This window comes from Talpa occidentalis, unplaced genomic scaffold (assembly GCF_014898055.3).
Source record: "Talpa occidentalis isolate TD23 unplaced genomic scaffold, MPIMG_talOcc4v2.1 talOcc4.3, whole genome shotgun sequence".
NCBI lineage: Eukaryota > Metazoa > Chordata > Mammalia > Eulipotyphla > Talpidae > Talpa > Talpa occidentalis.
Window position 1 is genome coordinate 23,334,716 of NW_023603184.1, and position 20,767 is coordinate 23,355,482.

At 42.1% G+C, this 20,767-nt stretch overlaps 1 protein-coding gene across 2 annotated transcripts; it reads right to left on the reverse strand.

Annotated features, from left to right (window-relative positions):
- Window positions 1-641: 641 nt before the first annotated feature.
- HTATIP2 (HIV-1 Tat interactive protein 2) lies at window positions 642-18,208 on the reverse strand. 2 transcript variants are annotated; one of them, XM_037522587.2, is made up of 6 exons: window positions 18,187-18,208; window positions 17,399-17,594; window positions 15,525-15,632; window positions 6,282-6,419; window positions 2,672-2,733; window positions 642-1,888 (listed from the first exon to the last, which is right to left on the reverse strand). In XM_037522587.2, exons 2-6 carry the CDS (start codon window positions 17,591-17,593, stop codon window positions 1,663-1,665), a joined length of 729 nt encoding a protein of 242 aa, XP_037378484.1. In that variant the 5' UTR covers window position 17,594; window positions 18,187-18,208; the 3' UTR covers window positions 642-1,662. The 2 variants fall into 2 exon arrangements, with proteins under 2 accessions (XP_037378484.1, XP_037378485.1); XM_037522588.2 differs by lacking the exon at window positions 18,187-18,208 and adding an exon at window positions 17,980-18,033.
- Between the last annotated feature and the right edge of the window lie 2,559 nt (window positions 18,209-20,767).

Here is a 20,767-nt window from a genome sequence, read left to right on the forward strand (position 1 = left end):
TTTTAAGGATACATAACCTCTATTAAGGGGAATAACCATTATCTTCTGGGGCCCACTGAAACTTGCAGTCTATTTGGCATGCTGTAAAATGGACTCTAATAGTGAAGAGAATCACTCAAATCACTTTCCTGAGCACAGACGTTAAGACCAGTTTCACCACCATCCTTTGTTCCAGGATGGAAACAAACGTAGTGTGCTCATCTTGGTTTTGACCCTTTCTACCATATCTTCCTTTCACTTTTCCATAGTTTTTGAAATGTGGCACCTCAGGTGCACTTTTATTTTTTTATTTTTTTTTTTTTTATAGAGGCATGCTTTATTTATTTGTTTTGCTGGTTTGTTTGTTTGTTTTTTGTCTATACATGCACTGGGCACAGCCAGAAGCGCGGGAGGGTGAGAGAACTCACCAGAGCCAGAGCGGGGAGCAGAGCAGGCAGAAGGACCGAGGTACACTGCTGAGGGGAGCAGCGGGCGGCAGGAGAGGTCTGCGCACCATGCGGGACCCTCGCCGGCGGACGGGGAGCAGCCGGGGATCGAACCGGCGCCACAGAGGCCGCGGGCAGCCTCGCAACCCAGCGCTCAACCGCTGCGCCACCGGGGAGGCCCTCAGGTGCACTTTTACTGGCTATATGAACATTTGGTGGTTAATCATAGGGATCCTAGACCATGGAGAAACCCAAATATTTTCATTTTATTCATTTATATCATACACTGACTCAATAACAATTGCTTGGAGCTTCCTAAAAGCATGCAGAGACTGGCTACTTTTGCAGAGTGGTCAAAACTACAAGCTGATCTGTGTTAGAATCTTGCCCTGCCATTTCCTAGTTTCAGATCTTCAACTTTGAACTCTCAAGCAAGGCACTTAACCACATTGAGTCTCAGTTTCCCCCTCTAAAGCATGGGGATGATAGTTCTACCTCATAAGGGTTGTTTGGAGGGTTAAGACAGAGAACCGCATGTATAACGGTTGGCACTTGGCACACACTGGGTAAATGATAGCTGCAATAGTACCATCCCCTTGACCAAAATACTACATATTTCCACTGATGCTTGGGCATTTTCTAAAATTTAAGAGACATCCAAGACTTAGCTATTTGTTTTTACTTTTCTATTTAATTCTCCCATGAAGTTTATAGGCTTAGTTATAACAACTTTTATTATATACTCTAAAGAAGTGTTAAGGCACAGTGTTCACTTACACAAATAGAAGCAGTCAGCACTGGGTAACTCAGACATGAATGTAAACAATTTTAGAACAGAGCTCATCTGCACAGTACACAAGGTTCACGCTGCTGCTGTGTCTCCGCAGACAAGCTTTTGAAATCTAGCCTTCCTGCCAGGAGCCTCAGAACCACCAGGGGAAGCTCAAACAAAACAAAATAATAGATCTCTGGTGCCTGCCCCTCAAAGATTATGATTCAGAAGGTTTGAGGTAGGCCCTATGAATCACTACTTCTGAAAAGCCTCCTGGGTGATGTATGTATATATACAGCCAAGTTCTGAGTCACGGATGCATAGCATAATCAGTTTTTGATTGGATCTGGATTGCTGAGAATAGTAAAACCACGAAGTGGAAGCATGCTGACGTTTTTTAGAGCCTGGTATTACTCATTTGGTGGTGACTTTTAAGGTGTTACAATAAAGTATTCCTCAATGTGGTCAAGGCGTGAGAGAGCCACTGGCTTTCCCCAGGTCAAGGATGGCTTTATTCTCCAGCAGTTCCTTCTTGTCGTCGCTTGGTCTTAATGCATTGTTCAGCATCGCTCTAACCAAGGTCACCACAGGTATAGCATGTCCACTGGCCCAAGATTCTGGTAAGGAGCCAAAGAATTTCCTAACCAACCATTCACCTGGGCGGGATTCTTGCCTATCACATAACAGAACTCTAAAGAGAGAAAGAAAGGGCAGAAGTAGAGATGTAAATTGCATTTAGGCCATAGAGGGTATTATGGACTAAAGTGGTCTCTCCAAAATTCCTGCTGAAATCCTAACCTCCAGTATGAACTGTATTTGAAGATAGGGCCTTTAGGGATGTAATTAAGGTTAATTTAGGTTATCAGGGTAGGACCCTAACCTAATAAAATTGTTGTCCTTACAGAAGAGAGATCTCTCTCTCTCTCTCTCTCTCTCTCTCTCTCTCTCTCTGTCACACACACACACACACACACAGAGAGAGAGAGAGAGAGAGAGAAAGTGGCCATCTACAAACCAGGAAGAGATGCCTCACCAGACACCAACCCTGACTATGTCTTCATCTCAGACTTCAAGGCAACAGAATTGTGAGAAAATTAATTTCTTTTTTTGTTTGTTTGTTTCAAAGTCACCCAGTCTGTATTAGTATTACTCTGGGTAGAAATCCAAACAGACTAATATAGTGAATAAAAGGTTTTACTTGGTGCATTAAGAAGATTTTTAAAAAAGAAGGTAGCAAAAGCTACCAGGAATTTCTGGACTATTCTGAACATAGTACCACCAGCTATCTATCCCATCCTTCAAAGTTAAAAGGTGGGTCTTCAGAGAAGCAAGCAATCTACCTCTACCAACTTCTTTTATATCTCAGTATCTCAGCTATCCTATCAGCTTTTTCAAATTAAAAAAAAAAAAAAACAAAACCTAGCTTCGAGGGAATAACCAGCAGGAGAGTCTCTTACACAGCATGAATACTTACCCAGGCCTAAATATTGAGTAACGATCAAATTTTAATTCTTCAACCCTGGCTTCCACTTCTCCCTGTTAACAAAAAACACATTTTCATCATTTGATCAAAACCAACTTATTGTGATGCTTAAAATAAGTTGGGGTTTTTAAAATTATCTGCTTCTGTAGGCCTTAAAACTTGCCAATATCCTTATCTAGAATTTTAGATCCCAGAGTCTTGGAAGTTAAAAAAGGGATCTTTCAAGCTTGTAGTAAAGTTAGAAAAGATGTATTGAATGGCTTCAGAATTAGTCCAGCCTCTTAACTGAGTGAGATTAAGACAGATCTAAGATGATAAATGACATATTACTAGTTTAACCATAAAAGAAAATATGTACTGTTAGTCCAGAATTAATGCTACAGGTCAAAAAATATTAACCTTTTTTTTGTTTGTTTGTTTCAGGGCTTCTCTTCAAATATAGTAGTTCCGGTGGTTTAGAGGACTCATAGACCCTCAATATTATTCATTTCCTGAGTAACCCTGCCAAATTTCAAGAGACTGTGGGAAAACATTTAGCTTCCAGATGAGGCTTTAATTTTAATTTGTTAAACAAAACCTGAATTTTCATGCCAGGCATCTCTATAAACAGAAGTGCCAGAGCTCGACCATAGGTCTAGACAGAGGCCTTGTGAGTTCCTACCACTCATTTGGCACTTAGCCTGTGGCATCACATAATCTTAGGTAGCTTTTTAAATTAATGTTTTGTATAGTATTCACAGAATTGCACAACTTCCACTACGATCTAAGTTTAGAATACTTTTGTGTATTCCAGTTCTTTTGTGTATGGCCCCTCTCATTCAACATAGTGTTTCTAAGGTACACCCCTGTTTTGGCATGCATCATTCCTTTTTATAGCTGAATACTATTCCAGTGTATGGCTATGCCATGTTTTATTCATCCACTTATCAGATGATAGATATTTGGGTTGTTTCCACTCTTTGGCTATTGTGGATAATGCTATGAACATTCATACACAAGTTTTCATGTGGACGTGTTTCTTCATTAGCTTTTTTATAAAGATATGTTCTGTCTCCATTAGAAGTGTGTATGCTAATGGAGGCTGAGACTGCTAGCCTTGGAAATTGGCAACGCTGGCCTTTTTTTAATTCTAGGAACTTGGATTTCAGTAGTGTTTCTGCCATTACCTAAGTGATTAGAGTAGTTTACAGTGCATGAACTATTTATATAAACAATGTGCTTTACACTGAACACTTGGTTTCCTTCTGGACGTTTGCAATTTTTTCTAGCCTGAGGGTGCATATGTGACTGACCCCCATAAAAGCTCTGGACATAAAAGGCCAATTTTTCTGATAGACAATGTTCATTGCTAGAGAAATTAAGCACATCCCTTAGCAAATCTACATGGACTCCTGCAAGCTTATACCTCGTTTCTGCTAGACTCCCCCCGCCCCATGCATGATTCCCGCTGGACGATTTTCCTTTATATCCTTTCATTGGCATAAATCACAGCTGTGAGTATGACTATGCACTGAATCCTATGTGATCTTCTAGCATATTACTAAACTTGGAGCTGTGGGGATCCCCCAAACAAATTATAAATTCCTTGAGGGCAAGGACCATCCCCATTATAAAATGTCATCTATTTTGACTTTCTTCCCCCATTTAACACATGCACAAGTTGAAGCTCACAGACACTGTGAATGGAAAACTTGAGGCTAATCTGGTGTTTGGGCTCTATACCACACCTCTCCCCACAGCACCCAGCCCCTGGGAACATAAGCAATATAAACAAAGAATGTTTCACACAGTAGTTTCAGGATTATTTAGGGAAAATCATCTTAAGTAACTATATTGTTCAGCATCATTCTGGAATGAATTCTTTGGTGGTTGTTTCTGCTTTTTAATTTATAATTCCATGCTGCAGGTAATACACATCAATTTCAGTGACCATAGAGGTCTCTCTCCATTTTATTGGTATTTATTTATATTTGGAGGTGCTATGGCCCAGGTGATGTGCTACTAGGTCCTTCCACATGTATGAGCAACCAAGGCTAGTCATTACAGAATGGTGAGCAGCACAAGTTCTGGTGTCAAATTCCTGGGTTAGAATCTCAGCTCTGCCACTTACCAACTGGCAATCTTAGCATCACTATAGTTCAGTTTCCACACAAATACACATAAAACCTTCAGTACAGTGCTTGGCTCAGTGAGTGGTAGGTATTATATTTTTTTTTTCTGATCGAATCATTATTATAACTCAATGAATAGGTATTAATGCCTTATTTTGATTTTTACAATTTTTTAAAAATATTTATTTTTATTTATGTATACAGAACTGGGTTGTAGGTCAGAGGTTGGGGGTGTGGTGAGAAGATTCACCAGAGACAGAGTGGGGAACGGAATAGGCAGATCAACTGAAACACACTGCTGAGGGGAGCATCGGGTGAGACAGGAGAGGTCTTCTGTGCCATGTGGGTTAGCTCCCTGGCCAGGGATCGAACTCATGCTACAGTGGCTGGCGATAGCTTGATAGCATTGAAACTTTAACCCCTGTGCCACCAGGGAAGCTCCCAATAATGCCTTATTTTTAAAGAGGAGGAAATCCATAGGGTTTTGATAGAATGACCTTGAAGGTCATGCTTCATAAACTGTGGGCCCTTGGGGTGTAGAGGCGGTACAGAGAACCGTAAGAATGCGTGCCTTCTGTTCCTGCAGCATTAATCTAACTTGAAGGTAAGGAAAGGGAAAAGGCTATGCATATTCCTGAATGTCAAAAGTTACAAAACTGGAGCCATAATAAAACAGGGCCAGAAAAAGCCACCAGTGAAAAAGCAGCATTACTATCCTCTTTAAAATGGATCTGACCATTGGACCAGATCAAGCCACCAGTATTCCAAGAAGCCAACAAGAGTAAAAATATCCCGTTTGGAGGGACTGACAAAGAGAACTTCTACCTACTTTTACTTTGTGATCGCTCCAACTGATCAATTTACCCTGTGGTCCCTCTACCTGACTATTTTACCTGTGATTCCCTACATTTGATCACTATGACTCCTTCGCCTGATCATAACCTCATGAATTTTTCTCTCTGTAAGAACCCCCAGACCACTGTTGGAATGGCAATTCTATGATTCCCAAGTGAATAAACTTTGCCTTTTAAATGGCCTTCAAAATTTTTTAAGTAAACCTGAGTATACCAAAATGTGTATGGAGTTTTAAAAACTTTTGGGAAAGCTCAGTTGTAACAAGTAGATTTATTCAGGCTAAATATCCCAAGTCTCCAGAAAAATAAAAGCCCTTTTCCTCAGTCTTTAGGGAAACTTCAAGATAAATTTCAGAACACTGCCTGGAAGTATCTTCCAGTGGTAAGGGTCCATGCTGATAATAAAGACCAGAGCTGCCACATTTCATTTCATGATTAAAGCACAATCTATAGGGGAATAGGTCTGAAATTCTCTTTTAATCACTCATGTTTACAAATACATCTCTGGGGGAAAAAAACAGTCCTGTAGCTATTTAAAAAATAATATAATGCATTTCATGCATGGCTTTATCATTTAGTATTACCAACTAGCCAAGGTTCTCTAAAAATAAATGAAGAATAGAAACATGTACAAACCTTAACTTGCAGATATAAAAAGTTGCTCGATTTATCAGCTCCTTTAGAACTCAGCAAGTTGAAATGTTTGCACCCTCCAACTTTTGCCAGCTCTGCAGACTTCAGGACATAATCACGATCAACACGAACAAACCCTTCCTGAGGGGGAAAGGATATGAGTTATTTCGAAAAAGCTGTGAGTTCATCTTAAAGATTACTTCTCAGGTTGGTGGCAGGCTAGGCAGTCTGGGGCAGATAGGGATCTAAATAAAATGCATCCAAGTAATACATGAATGCCAGACCCCTGGGAAAGGCTCCAAGTACAATCCTCAAGATAGATGCTGTGGCTTTGGCATCAAGGCTAGATAGATGCTCTGGCATCAAGGCTAGACTGAAATGACAACACAAGGATAATGGCACTGAAACACACACGCCAGAAGAAATCTTCAAGGAGCAAAAAGGGCAGTAACATCAGGCTAGGGAACTACTTTCAGTCTCACAAAAAAACATGTAGTCTCAATACTTTATAGCGGTCTCTGTTTTGTTGTGTCAACTCTAATGTGGTAAAGTTTCAAAGCATGGTGAGAACACTACCCATGTACTATGAGAACAAAGCCTACTTATTTTCCAATTTTTGTTTGTTTCACAACATACTTTATATATCAGAACAAGTGCATCCTCAAATTTTTTTATTGATGGATCTATAATCAAAAATGTTTGAAGACCCAAGGTCTAGACCCAGTATAGTGAATTCACATCTCAGCATCAGTAAATGCTTAGGACATTGTAGGTACTCCAAAAATACCTGAATGAATAAACAGCAGACTATTGAAGTAGTAGACTCTGAAAGCAGAGAAATGGCAAATTCACACATAAAAATAAAATAACAACAGGGCCTCCTCGGTGGCGCAGTGGTTGAGCGCTGGGCTGCGAAGCTGCCTGCAGCCTCTGCAGCGCCTGTTCGATCCCCACGTGCAGGCGAGGGATCTGGCGTGCAGACCTCTCCTGCCGTGCCTGCTGCTCCCCTCAGCAGTGTACTTCACCAGTCTGCCTATTCTGCTCCCCGCTCTGGCTCTGGTGAATCCTCTCACCCTCCTGTGCTTCTGACTGTACCCATGCTTGTATAAATAAATAAATAAATAAATCTTTTTAAAAAAAAAACTGCTGGAAAAAAAAAACATAAAATAACAACATAGTAATAAAAGGAGAGGGGGAAATGTGGTTTAGACCCTTTTCCAAAGGACACATGTCTCAACCCACGAAAAAGAATTCCATGTAGTAATTGTTTCTTGAAACCACCATGGACCGTGGCTGGCATCCTCAAACTTGAGATGGCAGAACATATATCTAGAGTCTACAAAGTTGAACTTCACAGGTACCCACAATTTTTAAAGCAATTTCACAGTTTTAAAAGTTTTATAGATTTTATTCCAAGTGTGAAGACTAGATTACTGCCCAAGGGATTTTTTTTAATTAAAAATTTTCCCAAAGGCACTTATCAATGCTATAGATTTCATTTTACATGGAGATGTCTTTAAAGATGGTGAGAAGGAAGGAAACATGAATCAAGGACACGGAAACTGCTAGATTCTGGGAAAGGTAAAGAAATGGATTTTCCCTGGATTTTCCACAAGGGAACTCAGCCCTGTCAACACATTGATTTTGTCAGCAAAATCCATGTTGGACTTCTGGCAGGTAGAACTGTGAGATAATGAATGTGTGCCATTTTTAAGCCATTACATTTGAAGCAATATGTTACAAGAACAGTAGGAACAAAAACAAGAATTTAGCTTCTACACAGTTTTTATTTTTTTTTTTTTAATTTTTTTTTTTTTTTATTTTTTAGAGGCATGTTTTTATTTGTTTGTTTGTTCGTTCGTTTTGTTTATACATTGTTTATACATGCACTGGGTACAGTCAGAAGCGCGGGAGGGCGAGAGAATTCACCAGAGCCAGAGCGGGGAGCAGAGCAGGCAGAAGGACCGAAGTACACTGCTGAGGGGAGCAGCGGGCGGCAGGAGAGGTCTGCCCGCCATGTGGGACCCTCCTCCGGTGGCCGGGGAGCAGCCGGGGATCGAACCGGCGCCGCGGAGGCCGCGGGCAGCTTCGCAACCCAGCGCTCAACCGCTGCGCCACCGGGGAGGCCCTCTACACAGTTTTTAAACTATGTCTTGAGGTAGATTGTAAAAGAAAGGGACTATAAGAATAGAGCCAATACATTTTCATAAACTAAATGTCCTCAGCAACCAGCTCCCAAATCAAGAAATAGAACTTTACCATGACCTCAAAAGCCTCCATGCTCCTTTCTCCTTACTCACAGTACTTTTTTAACTATGCCCTCTACCTGCAGGGCAGTGTTATTTTTCTGCCTCACTTTAGGTAACATCCATTTAACTCCTTACCCCTGAATCAGCACCATCTCCTCTTATAATGTACACTCTGACATTCAGTCCTAACAACTGACCCATCAACTTGTCCTACACACTGACTCAAATGCCTATTGTTGCCTTTCAAAATCACTGTGAAGCAAAGCAATTTTAATACTCAGCACATCCAGAGAGAGAGAGAGCACGATTCTCCTCAGATCCTCTCTTTGAATTGAGATTTTTAGATGTGCTGAAAGACTGCCAAGAAAAACAACCTAGAATGACAGAGAAAAATTCCCAAACCCTCAATGTTCCTTCCGCATCTGTTTCTTCCCCTCACTCGAATTCACCAGAACTTTGATTTTTAATAACAGGTTTGTTATTCACTAGTTGACTAGTGAAATAAATGCCTTTTGGCGGTTGCTGATGTTTTACCACTATTTCTTGTTAGGATTATCGTTGTCGTCTCTGTTAAAATGCTTTTTCTTTCATCACCTTCCCTGATAATAAGAGAAAGATTCAGCCAATCACAAGTCTCTAGACCGACGCTGTCTCTCTTACTTAATCCAGGGCCAGTAAAGGCATAATTTGATTAAACTGAGACCCTAATTTATTTGGCTTTAGTTCTGGATCAACCTCCCCTTAATAGAGTGCTGTCATCTCCAATTGTTTGATGAAAATTAAAGTGACATAAATACCATGGGACTTTTTCAATCTGATTAGTCAGCGAAGGCACATCAATACCACCCCAGCCATCAGACGCTGGCGTCCTTCCTTTCACCCGCCTCGCCAACAACTGACAACCTCTCCTTGAAGGACGAGCACCCACGCTGTTGCAGAGACCCCCACACTTAGGCCATCATCTCTGCTCAATGGAAGCCGTTGACAAGGTGCCCATACCTTTCTCCATCGCTGTTCTCTGGACAAAGCTAAATATTGTTTTATTAGCAATCAATGGCTGTTAATCCAAAACGATTTCACAAATCCTCTGAGCCCTCAAGCTGATTATAAATACGTATTTTTCCAAGCCCACTAAATTTTGAATTTCACTTCCCCCACTCGAATGCGTGGCCTCTTAGCTGGTGAATCAAACTCAAAAGCAAAGGGTTCAACAGCTTTCAAGGACTTAGAAATCAAATGTGAATGTGGATCCTGGTGACTGACTCGGAGAAATCAACACACACCAATTTTCTTTGGAGTAAGGAAGATTCCATTTATAGGTAGAGGGGAACGATCCTAAAATCTCATTAACAACTTTCATTCCTGTCCCCTAAGAGCTCAAATAAAAAACATTATGAAAACAGATGTTGAATTATAAGACACTGTACCTGAAACTTATATAAAGTGGGAAACCAATGTTACTCAATAAAAATGTTAATAAAAGCAAATAAACTAAAAAAGGTACTCAATAGAAATACACACTCCCAGAAACACAATTTTCAGAAAAAAAAAATTAATTTCCCTAACCACATCACACAGCAGGGGAAAAGACTTTTTTTTCCCCTGAGAACAGTAGGTCTATTATATTATTATATCTTTATGAAGCCACAGTCAGTTTGCCCTGCTCTAAGCTAGGAATCAGAGTTCCTTCTAGAAAAGTGAATTGATGAAAAAGGTTTTCACTATACAGCTCCTTTCCTGGCACCTACCACATAATATAATTCAGCAGAGATCTTCACAGTCTCCTCAAAGATCAAGGGAGACAAATCCTCTACTTGCTCTCAATTTAAGTCCTTTCCAAACTAAAGCTGCTAAGCATTTTTTCTAATCTTCTTTACCAATACCTGAAAACCAGGAAAACTCTGACTTAGGAAAAACTTATTTTAACAAGGTATTTCAGCACTGACAAAAGAAGCAGGCATGCTGCAATGACTCAAAATCAGGGGGCTCTTTCAAGAAGGGAGGATCTATCATTCTGTGAAAGGCCCTAGTTAGCCATATTTTTGCTTCAGATACTTTTTCCTTCACTCCATTTTTCAATCCTATAAATTAGACCAGAAAACAGAGATGCTGGCAAATAACAACTGGTCAAATCTGAGACCCCATTTGTGTGTGTCCCAGAAGGCACTTTTTATGTGCTGTATCGTATTGAGACCAAGACCTTACTTAGAGAAAGACCACTGGATGGAAAAATACAATCAAACAGCTACTGAGTATTCCTGAATCAAATTCTATATTCTTACATATTTTTCATTTAGGGTATTCTTTGTGGTATGAGAGTCTAGGACTTCTGCAGGTAAAAGGGTCTGCATTTGTCACCTCCCTCTCTATACAGACAAGGAGGCAGTGGCCCAGAGGAGCTAACTGGCATAGCCCAGGTCCCACGGCTATTTCACTGTGTCCATAAAAGGCCTATGATCTGAGACTCTTGAACCATTAGGACCTCAGCACTGCAAAAGTACCCTCCTAAACATCAAACAAAACAGCAGAGATTATAACACAGGAGAGGCTGACAAACTTTTCCTGAAAAGGAGGAGATAATAAATATTTTCAGCTTTGCAGGCCTCTGTAGCAGCAGCACAGCCCTACCACCCCAGGACAACAGCAGTCATCGAGAACATACTCAGTAACGAGAACAGCCGCGCCCCCATGATATTTTATTGATGGGAGCTGAAATAAGAATTTCCTGTTTTTTCCTTTTTTTTTTTTTAAAGATTTATTTATTTATGCATACAAGAGCTGGGGTACAGGCCAGAGATGCAGGGGGGTGAGAGGATTCACCAGAGACAGAGCAGGGAACAGAAAGGCAGACTGACTGAAATACACTGCTGAGGGGAGCAGCAGGTGAGTCAGGAGAGGTCAGCTGTGCCATGTGGGTTGCTCCCTGGCTGGCCAGGATCGAACTTGTGCTGCAGAGGCTACGGATTGCTTCACAGTGCTGTGCTTAACCCCTTGCACCACCAGGGAGGCCCAGAATTTCCTGTATTTTCACAACTTATGATCTATTTTTTTTTAAATGTTTAACCTTTTAAAAATATAAAAATATTCTAGTCAGGGATATGGGCAGAGGGATCAAGACAGGGGAGGGAAGAGCACAAGGGACTGTGATGCTAGATCCCAGGTGCTATGGTTGTGGGAGAACTACAGGGACTACACAGGAGGGGAGAAATTGAATGCTATCCAAAAATTAACAAAGATGCAATAAATATATATATATTCTATACAAATACATATATATATATTATACACACACACACACACACACACATACATATTTAGCTCACAAGCTATACAAAAAAGGCAGGCTGCATTTGGTCCATCGTCTATACTTTGCAAGCCCCTGCATTAGAAGAGTGTATCATGAGAATGAGAAGCCATGAGACACAAATGATGCCGAATAATTGTTGGGATTGGCTGTATTAATCACATTCACAACATTATCTCTTCAACAGAATCCAAGAAGCTGGAGTACTGCACCCTGAGCCCATAGGTGAGGAGATAAATGAGGCAGTGAAACTGTAACAAACTACCGTAACAAACTACCTCAAACACACTAACCAAAACCCTTAACACAAATAAGGTGAAAGCACATGGCATCTGTGAGCTACTCCTCTTTCACTCAAAGCCAATGTAGATCTGGTTGTCAAAGAATATTCAGCCTTCACCAGCACACACGTTGTTCACTAAAGCACCATGATGGCCATCTGTGACTATGGTACCTGAAGAACCAGGTGAGGAGGACCACAACATCCAATGCCCCCCGTAAAGCAAGTCTAACAAGAGTTGAGAATCAGCTACGTCAACATCTACCTAGAAGAGTCAGCTAGAAATACAGAGTTCAAGTTTCCAGTCTCCGACATTCTGATTCAGGAAGCCACTGCATTGAGTAGACAGCTACGGTGGTGAATGCGAGAAGGCAGATTAGCATTTAACCAGTTAGTGTTAAAGGAAATGATTTTCCTAACACTTGAAGAGAGCTAATAGACCCATCCTTAGTACCAGTTTCAAAAGAAATCTGGGTAGGCTGAATTTTATGGGTTGCATTGTCTCCCCCAAGCTCATGTTGAAGTTGTAACCTCCAATATCTCTGTGACCTAATTTAGAAATAGGATCCTTGTAGATGTCATTCGTTATGGCAAGGTGGTTCTTAACCCACTATGACTAATGTCCTTATAGAAAGGGGAAACTTGGACTAGGCCGCATGCATACAGGAAAAATGCAAGACAGAGAAGGCAGCCATATACAAGTCAAGGAGAGAAACCTGGGGAAGATCCTCCCCTCAAAGCTCAAAGGAGGAACTCATCCTGCAGAAGTCTTGACGTCACACTCCAGAACTGTGAGGCAATAGTTTCCCTTGTTTAAGTCTCAAAAGGGCTGTTACCATGTTTCCTGCCCTTTAATGTGGGGCAGAGCTAAGTGGTCAAGTGGATTTAGGTAACACGGAAAAGGTGGGCTCGAGAGACACCTGTGACATGGAGACACAGGAACAGAGACATGGGGAGAAAGACCCACTTGCTTCTTGCCTTTAGACTTGGACCAGGAACTTGGAGGGGGACGTGGAGGAGAGACAGTAGAGACACTTGAAAGAGACATGGGTGAGAGACATATGGCGAGGCTGACAATGGCAGCTGTTACCTTGATCTGTAGTTTGATTTTGCTCCTTTTGTCCCAGACTTGTCACTTTCCTATAGTTCCCCGCCAGAAGATACCTTAGATTTGTGGCAAGTTTTGGGGTCTTAGTGGTCTCGCTTTGGGCCAAGCCTGTTTGGCTGGGTATTTACCCACAAGGGGATGGATAACTTTGGACGTTTTATTGGAAAACAATTATTCGTTCTTCTTCTCTCTCTATGCATACTAATCCCATTAAAGTTCTTTTGCGCTAAGAGTTGCTTTGTATTTGTGCACATGGATGGTGAGACACCTTTAACAGCATGCAAGTTTGGGGGTCCCAGGGTGCCCCTCAATCTGTGCACTAACAATTATGGTACCACGTTATGATAGCCTTAGACAAGTAACACACTGAAGATCCTGGCTACTGAGAAGATTTCAACACTGAGACAGAAATAGAATTTCTTGAATTTTCTCCACTAGTAACTCAGGTTGCAAAGTAAGCCATAGATGATACCAGTTACAAAACAGCAACAGAATGACACCAGATTTTGCAGTGTACATATGAAGAAATACCTGGAAAACCTTCTCTACAGAGAGGGCTGCTGATCCAGAATACCAGGTGGGGTGAGCTTGGAAATCCATAGCCTGCCGCCCCCATCAGACAAACCTACTGTTACCTAGCCATTTGTGAATTATCACCTCTTTTAAATTGCCCCAAGTTATCACAACCTCCAAAATTTACATTGTATTCACTCTAAATTAGTTTCCAATTAAAACAAAAGAAAACTTTCTGGAGGAAATGTCAGTTTACTCCCTGGCACTTACCCTCTTCAACCCTAACTCATTTCTAGGACTATATTTGGCTTACTAGCCTTATCTCTTGTTCCCTCATTAATTACTTTCATTTTTCAAATTAATTTCAGAGAACAAAAGGTACTGAGTAGCCTGAAGGGTACAGACCAAATCATCTAAAAAAATATTCTGGGTAGTGAAGACACCCACTACTCTGATTAAAATTGCATTGCACAACTCGATTGCAACAAAACAGTCTCTGAAGTGTCTTTATAATAAGATTTGCCTTATGTCATAAAAACCAACTGCTCTAAGCCTAATGCAGTGCTTTATATTTTGCTGAGTCACCACCAAAATCAGGTTGGCCCTTGAGAGTGCAACCTGCAATGTACTAGAACAAAAGTTTTCAATGCTTTTAGAGGGCACATTGTTTGTGACTGTCCCTATCTCAGAAGAGACAGCACTAGGTGCTGAACAGAAACATAACCCTTTCTAGATGAGATAATATGCCAATTTCATGGAGAGTCGAACTTCTCCACAATCCATACTTTCTAGCACAGGGCTCAAAACCCAGCTGTGTTACCAAGAACTGCAGAAGATTTGGAAATACATCCTATTGAAAACATAAACAGAATTATTCTCTGGATCACAAAGAGGCCCAGGGAAACACACCTGGGCATAACTCCTCAGTTGGCCTAAACCAATAGTTCCCCTAATGATTCTGACAGGTGGGCCAGTTTATAAAGCTGTGGTAAGCCCCCATGGTAGCACTGTGGTCCTGAATATTTAATGGACATGTTTAGCTCCAGCAAGTAAATTCTGCCAGAGGGATAAAATACAGTCACAGTATAAATCAAATGAGATGTATTAACACTTGTTCAGGATCTACATAGTAAGCTATGACTTCTAACTATGTAGTAAACCATGACTTTTGGACAGGGGTCAATGCAATTTAGAACATCATTAAAAAGAAAATAAAATGTGTATTAGAACAGTTCTGCGTCAGTTAAGGCTGAATCACCACTGAGGCTGAATCATAGCTGGAGGCTGAGTCATCTCTGGGGGCTAGCTGAATCGTGCCTCTGTTCTGATGTTCTATCCCTGAAGTTTAAAGCTTGGCATGAAAATAGGTTGAAGCAAATCACACAAGTGGAGAGAACAATTCAAGTTTAAAACATTTATAAAGAGGGGGAAAAAAAAGCTTAACTGCTAACAGCATGAGCGCCAGTTACTTTTACCCAGACACAATGGTTTGTCTTAGTTAAGGGATGCAGTGACAGCAATATTTGTAGGAAACAAGACCTTGTAAATATTTATGATGTCTCCAGCATGCAGGTCTGAACTCAAGGATTACTTTGAAGGTAAGATGAACTTATCAATCCTTTTTAAAGTACAGCAAAAGTTAGAGCAGCATATGGAATCAAAAATGATAACTTATCCTTATTATCACACAGCGCAATTAAGCACAGGAAATGTAAAGAAAAATTGCGAGCAAGAAAGGAATCTTTGACATTACTGACCAGAGAAAAGGGACAGGGGTACATTTCTTCCTTACCGCCCCAGCTTTTTTTCTGGTGGTACCCAGGCAACAGAATCCAACATCATGACCTTGAAAGGCAGACGCGTAGTCATCCAGTTTGTCAAAGTCCACCACTTCTTGATTCTAGACAAGGACACAGTTACATATAACTATGTTATTAAAACAAGCAATTAAAACAAATACCTCTCAAAATCTAAAGAACTACAGAATATTACTTAAGAGTCTGCCCACTTCACATCAAATTCTGCAAACTCATTTTCTCCTACCAAGAAGCAATTAATCTGAATTCAAAAATCAATAATGCCCTTATGAGTCCATAACACACAAACCTGGACTAGAGAGATTCAGATTCTAAAGTCAGGTTCAATTATAATTTTCTCTCTTAAGACCTGCCTGTATCTCATGGAGGGATGTCAATGAGATATAATGTAGGGACAGGGAGTGGCGTTTGGGATCTCAAAGACCTATGTCCAGATCTTGGGCCTCCTACCTAACACATTATTTATCAGATGTTTCAGTTTTTATTAGCAGTAAAATGTGAATGATCGACTTTCCTTGCATCTAATCCATGAACTACCTGCATTAGATCCAGCCAGGAGGTACTAGATAAAAAGGCATCTTGTTGGGTCTCACCCCAAAACTTCTGAATCAAAAACTACATTTTTAGCAATACCTTTGGGTGATTCTTATGCCACTAAAATTAAGAACCACCATTTAACTCCTAAATGTATTGCGAAACTTAAAGAAAGTTTGAGACATTCCCATCATCCAGGAGTTCAGATAAAATGTTGCTTCTTATCCTACCAGCCAGAACATTTTTCAGGAGAATTATCTTCATATTGTACACAATACTGAAGATTAACATGTTTTTATAAAGCGCCTGACCAAAAGATGTGCCACCCAATTTGATTATTAAAGCACAGAACTCAAGTACAATTTCTAAGTACCAGGAGACTCTAATACATCTCATGAAGTCAGACTACAAAGACCACTTATTATCTACCTATGTCTAAACAAAGACGGCCACTTTAAACAGGAAAGTTCTGATAGACCAAAAACATATGCACAATGACCTGAACATGGACCTAAAGGAACCAAAAACAGTTACTTGTGAGACCATTTGTCATCTGAAAGTCCCATCTGTAAAACTGTGGAGCTGAGTTCTATTAGTTGTGGGATCTCAGAATTACACCCTAATTTGCTGCAGTTCACAAAAAACTGAGTTTATGTGGAGAAAGAAATCAAAACTCCCCTACCCCCATATTGTATACTTTAGATATTTAGGACATTGTCACCAGACTGAAGTTCAGTATATCATCTGCTTAAGCATGGAAGTGTAAGTGACAGTGAAGTGACTATTCCACTTAGACATAAGCCTGAAGTTCTGAAAAAATCAGGCAGACCAAATTCTTCAACTAACCACCCCATCTTTCATTGCCATAGCTCTTCCCCACTCTGCAACGCATTTTCAGACCTGCTGACAGAATTAGCAGTGAGTGGACAGATAGAAAACAACAGATAAAAAAACAAAAGGATTGTGAAAATTGCCCAGGGTCACTGAACTATCTCTAAAGCCCTACTTGAATGACCAGAAAATAGTGTTCCTCTGTCTCCCCAGCCGGTACTACAACCTAGGCTAGGCCTTAAAGGGGTCTAGACATACACAAGGGCTTTGACCAGGCCACCCAGTGAGGGGAGGGCCCAACTGGGCCCACAGTTCAGAACCACAGCATCCAGTAAGGGCTCTCATAGGCCAACCGTGGCCATATTCTGATTGCCTCTCGCTGCTTCCACCACAGGTTGGGCCAAGTTCAGTCTTTAAGCATGAAATATTTTGACCCCACAGAATCACTGCATGTATATTTCTAAGTCCCAGCTCAAGTACCCACCACATTTTTATAAGCCTCCTCATGGAAGGTGAGCTTCCTCCGGCCAATGAGTGTGACTTTGGAAAACAGGTTCTGTTCCAGGATTTCTTTTAAGAGCACTCTACCGGTTTCCCCGCTGGCGCCCAGAATAAAGACAGATTTATTCTGCATCCTGAAGTCTTCCCGAAGCTTCGGCAGTGCCTCAGTCTCGGCCATGCTGCAGAAATAAGATCCACAAAGGATGTTTAAGGGTGTTTAGGATGTTTAAGGGTGGCCGGTGCTGAACCCTGGGCACAAGTGTTGTTTATTTGTTCTAGAGGAAGATAATTGTTATTCTCTGCAGGTTGTTACAATTCCCAGTCAGGGCTCTGGGGAAAGTGCTGAATCATTTGCAGGGCGTGGCGCCTTAGCTTTCCCTCGCCCCAAAGTCAACCTGCACCTCGGATGGGCCTGGGAAAGGAGGATTCGCCCCAGTGCCTAATCTGCCAGCACCAAGCGGGCACGTTTAATCCCCCTCTCCCCCGATCCCGGGTTCCAGCCCCTCCCTCCTGCGCCCACAGGAGTGCGGGGGCCCAGCTCGGCCCCCTACGCGGTGGGGTTACCTAGAGCCGGCCCCCGGCCCCGCGTCCTCTCGGCGCAGCAGGAGCAGGGCGCCCACCAGCGCCGCCACAGCCACGGCCGCGCTCAGCGCCACGGGCCCGGCCGTCCGGACGGCCCTCCTGCCCTGCGGCTCCGAGGCCGCTCGCCCCATCCCGCGGGCACCCCTCCTGGCGCGCCCTGGGGTCCGACGCCCGCAGACCCGCGCCTACCCGCCTTGGGCTTCCGGGTGACTGCGCGACCGCCCGCCTAGCTCCGCCCACAGGGGCGGGGCCTGCGGGCCTGGCTCGGCGGCCCCCGGGCCAGGTGAGCCGCGAGCCCAGAGCACGTGCGCGGCGCTTGCTCAGCCTGAAGGGCCAAGGCAGCCCCTCAAAGGCCGGAATCCTCAGATCCTCTCTCCGAGGTTTTTTCCTTACTGTGTGGACCGAGTTTGCCCATAAATCCACGGCCTCAGCTAATAGATGTGAGCTTCACCTGTACCTTTCGAATGACAGCTTCACCTGTCATTTCTAGTGTGCCTGGACATCTTCATCTTGCATTCTCCACGTCCCTATACATACACATACGTCCCTCACCCCTGCTTCCTCAAGTCAGAAATCGGGCTATCCCCTTTGACTTCTTTCTCCTGGCCTCCCTGTTGTAGAAATAAATTCTAATTTTTACCCAGGCAGAGGAAGAACAAGAGGTACTTCAGGAATGGTGAGGTCAGGAGAAGCTTTATTACTCATGGATGAGGTCCCAGACCTGGGTAGCCCCGTAAGGTCTGAGTCCCTTTTATACACAACTGTGTCCATATCTGTTACATTGATAACATTGTTTTTCAGCAGGCACAACCATTTGCGGCAAAGTTCCCAGACAAGGGGGCAAGGCAATGGGGGGAAAGATGCAGGCATTCAGGGATGGCCTTGGAGAGACAGACCAGCTTGGCTGGCTGTCCCACCTTGTCGATAAGAGTGCTGAGGCCCTGGCCATAAATCTTGAAAGGGAAGGAGCTATAAGTAAGCAAACTTATTGATTAAGCCTGTGTTGGAGTGTTCATTGCACCTGGGCTGGAAGTTCTGCTGGAATCTTTATTATATTCATTTGCTCAATAATATATTTTCGCTTCATCCCTACATTCCAGATTAATCACCAAGACCTACCATCCCGTCTGTCTTTCATATATTTTCTCATGTAATTCAAGTTGTCACCATCATACCAGTATAACTGGTTTCCCTGCCCAGGTCCTGACCCACTTCTGTCTCCTAGCTGATTGAATCAGGATGACTTCCATACTAGTTCTGTGGTTGATTCTCTGTAGTCGAGATCAGTTGTTTCCACCTGTCTTGGAGCTTGAGAGAATCATAAGCAGGAATCTGACTGACAGATACTGTGTTGTAAACGTCATTCAAACACTAGTCTAATTTTAGGAAAATTCACAATAATTGAGACAGGACCCTAGCTCTCATTCTAGAAACCAAGTGAAACATACTTTTCCTCTGGAAACTCCTAGGAATTGTATGTAGATGTTACCTAGGTCAGACACATCCATCCAGATTTCTCACTCTGGGGAAGTAATACAAAGATGTAGTGGAAGCCTGAGATAGTTGGACAGGTTAGATAGTGGATCCTAGGATCTGACAGTGATCTGATAGCATAATGGTATCTGTTTTGTCTCCCTTAATTTCACCTGTTTTCAGAGTCTGTTCCTTGTATTTTCCTTTCTGCTTAAGCTAGGGTTTATGGTGCTGGCAATCAAAAACCTTGATGGATGCATAGTAGAGTATTTCCTTACCCACTGTCCAGTCGATTGCTTGGAAGTCTTGTGTTCAAGTTCCAAAAGCTTTTCTACTGAATGCAACTTAAAATCTTGTCAGTTAACACTCCCACTGACTTGATATTAATCTGTTTAATTTTAGCCATTCTGGTGGACGTTTAAATGTCAAAAGACTCCACACCCTTCTTTCAGTAATAGAGCCCTGAGTTCCAACCAGACCACAAGACTGTCCATTTAGATTCTATATTTCCCAGCATCACTTGGAAGCCCAGGTGACATGAGACAATGTTTTAGCCAATGAGCTGCATGAAGAGGTAATATGTGCCTATTTGAATCACATTTTACTAAGGGACCTACCTGATTTCCCTTCACTTTCCCTTTTCTCATTTCCTTTGGTGAGAGTGAATACGGCACCAGTGAGCAAGCTCTGACCGTGAGGAGAAAAACACCCTAGAGAATGGCAAAGTAAGAAGTTGAAAACTGAATCCCTGGAGAACTTGACAGAACTGAGCCACCAACTCCTCCTGGACTGCCTGCTGCCTCTGGGAGAAAGGTAAACTTCTATCATGTTGGGGACACTGTGATCCTGCTACAGCAGCTTAGCCAGCATTTTGCCTAAATATATTAGGCAATCGTGTCAATAATATGTACTGCTTATCTAATTTGGTCTAAATACTGCAGCAGGTACTAACTATAGATTATTCTCACATGAATCAGATACCAGGTAAATTCATTCTCACCTGAAAAGCCAAGTCATAAATACTTGGGAAGCTAAATAAAGCTAAATAAAAACTAAACGGCATTATAAAATATCTTGTAAACTTTCACAGGGTAGCACATGCTCAATACAAAATGAGTGCATAGAAAAGAAATGGAAACTCGTTGAAAGACAAGCCCTTGACCTTTCTTCTCTACCAGCTGGCTAGCAATAAGGCTCTGCCATAAAGTGACACATTCTAGGCTACTAGGGCAACAAGTGGGGAGGGAGAAAGTAGGCGGGGAGGAGCCCCAATGGTGGGCGCTCTGGTGGTGGGTAT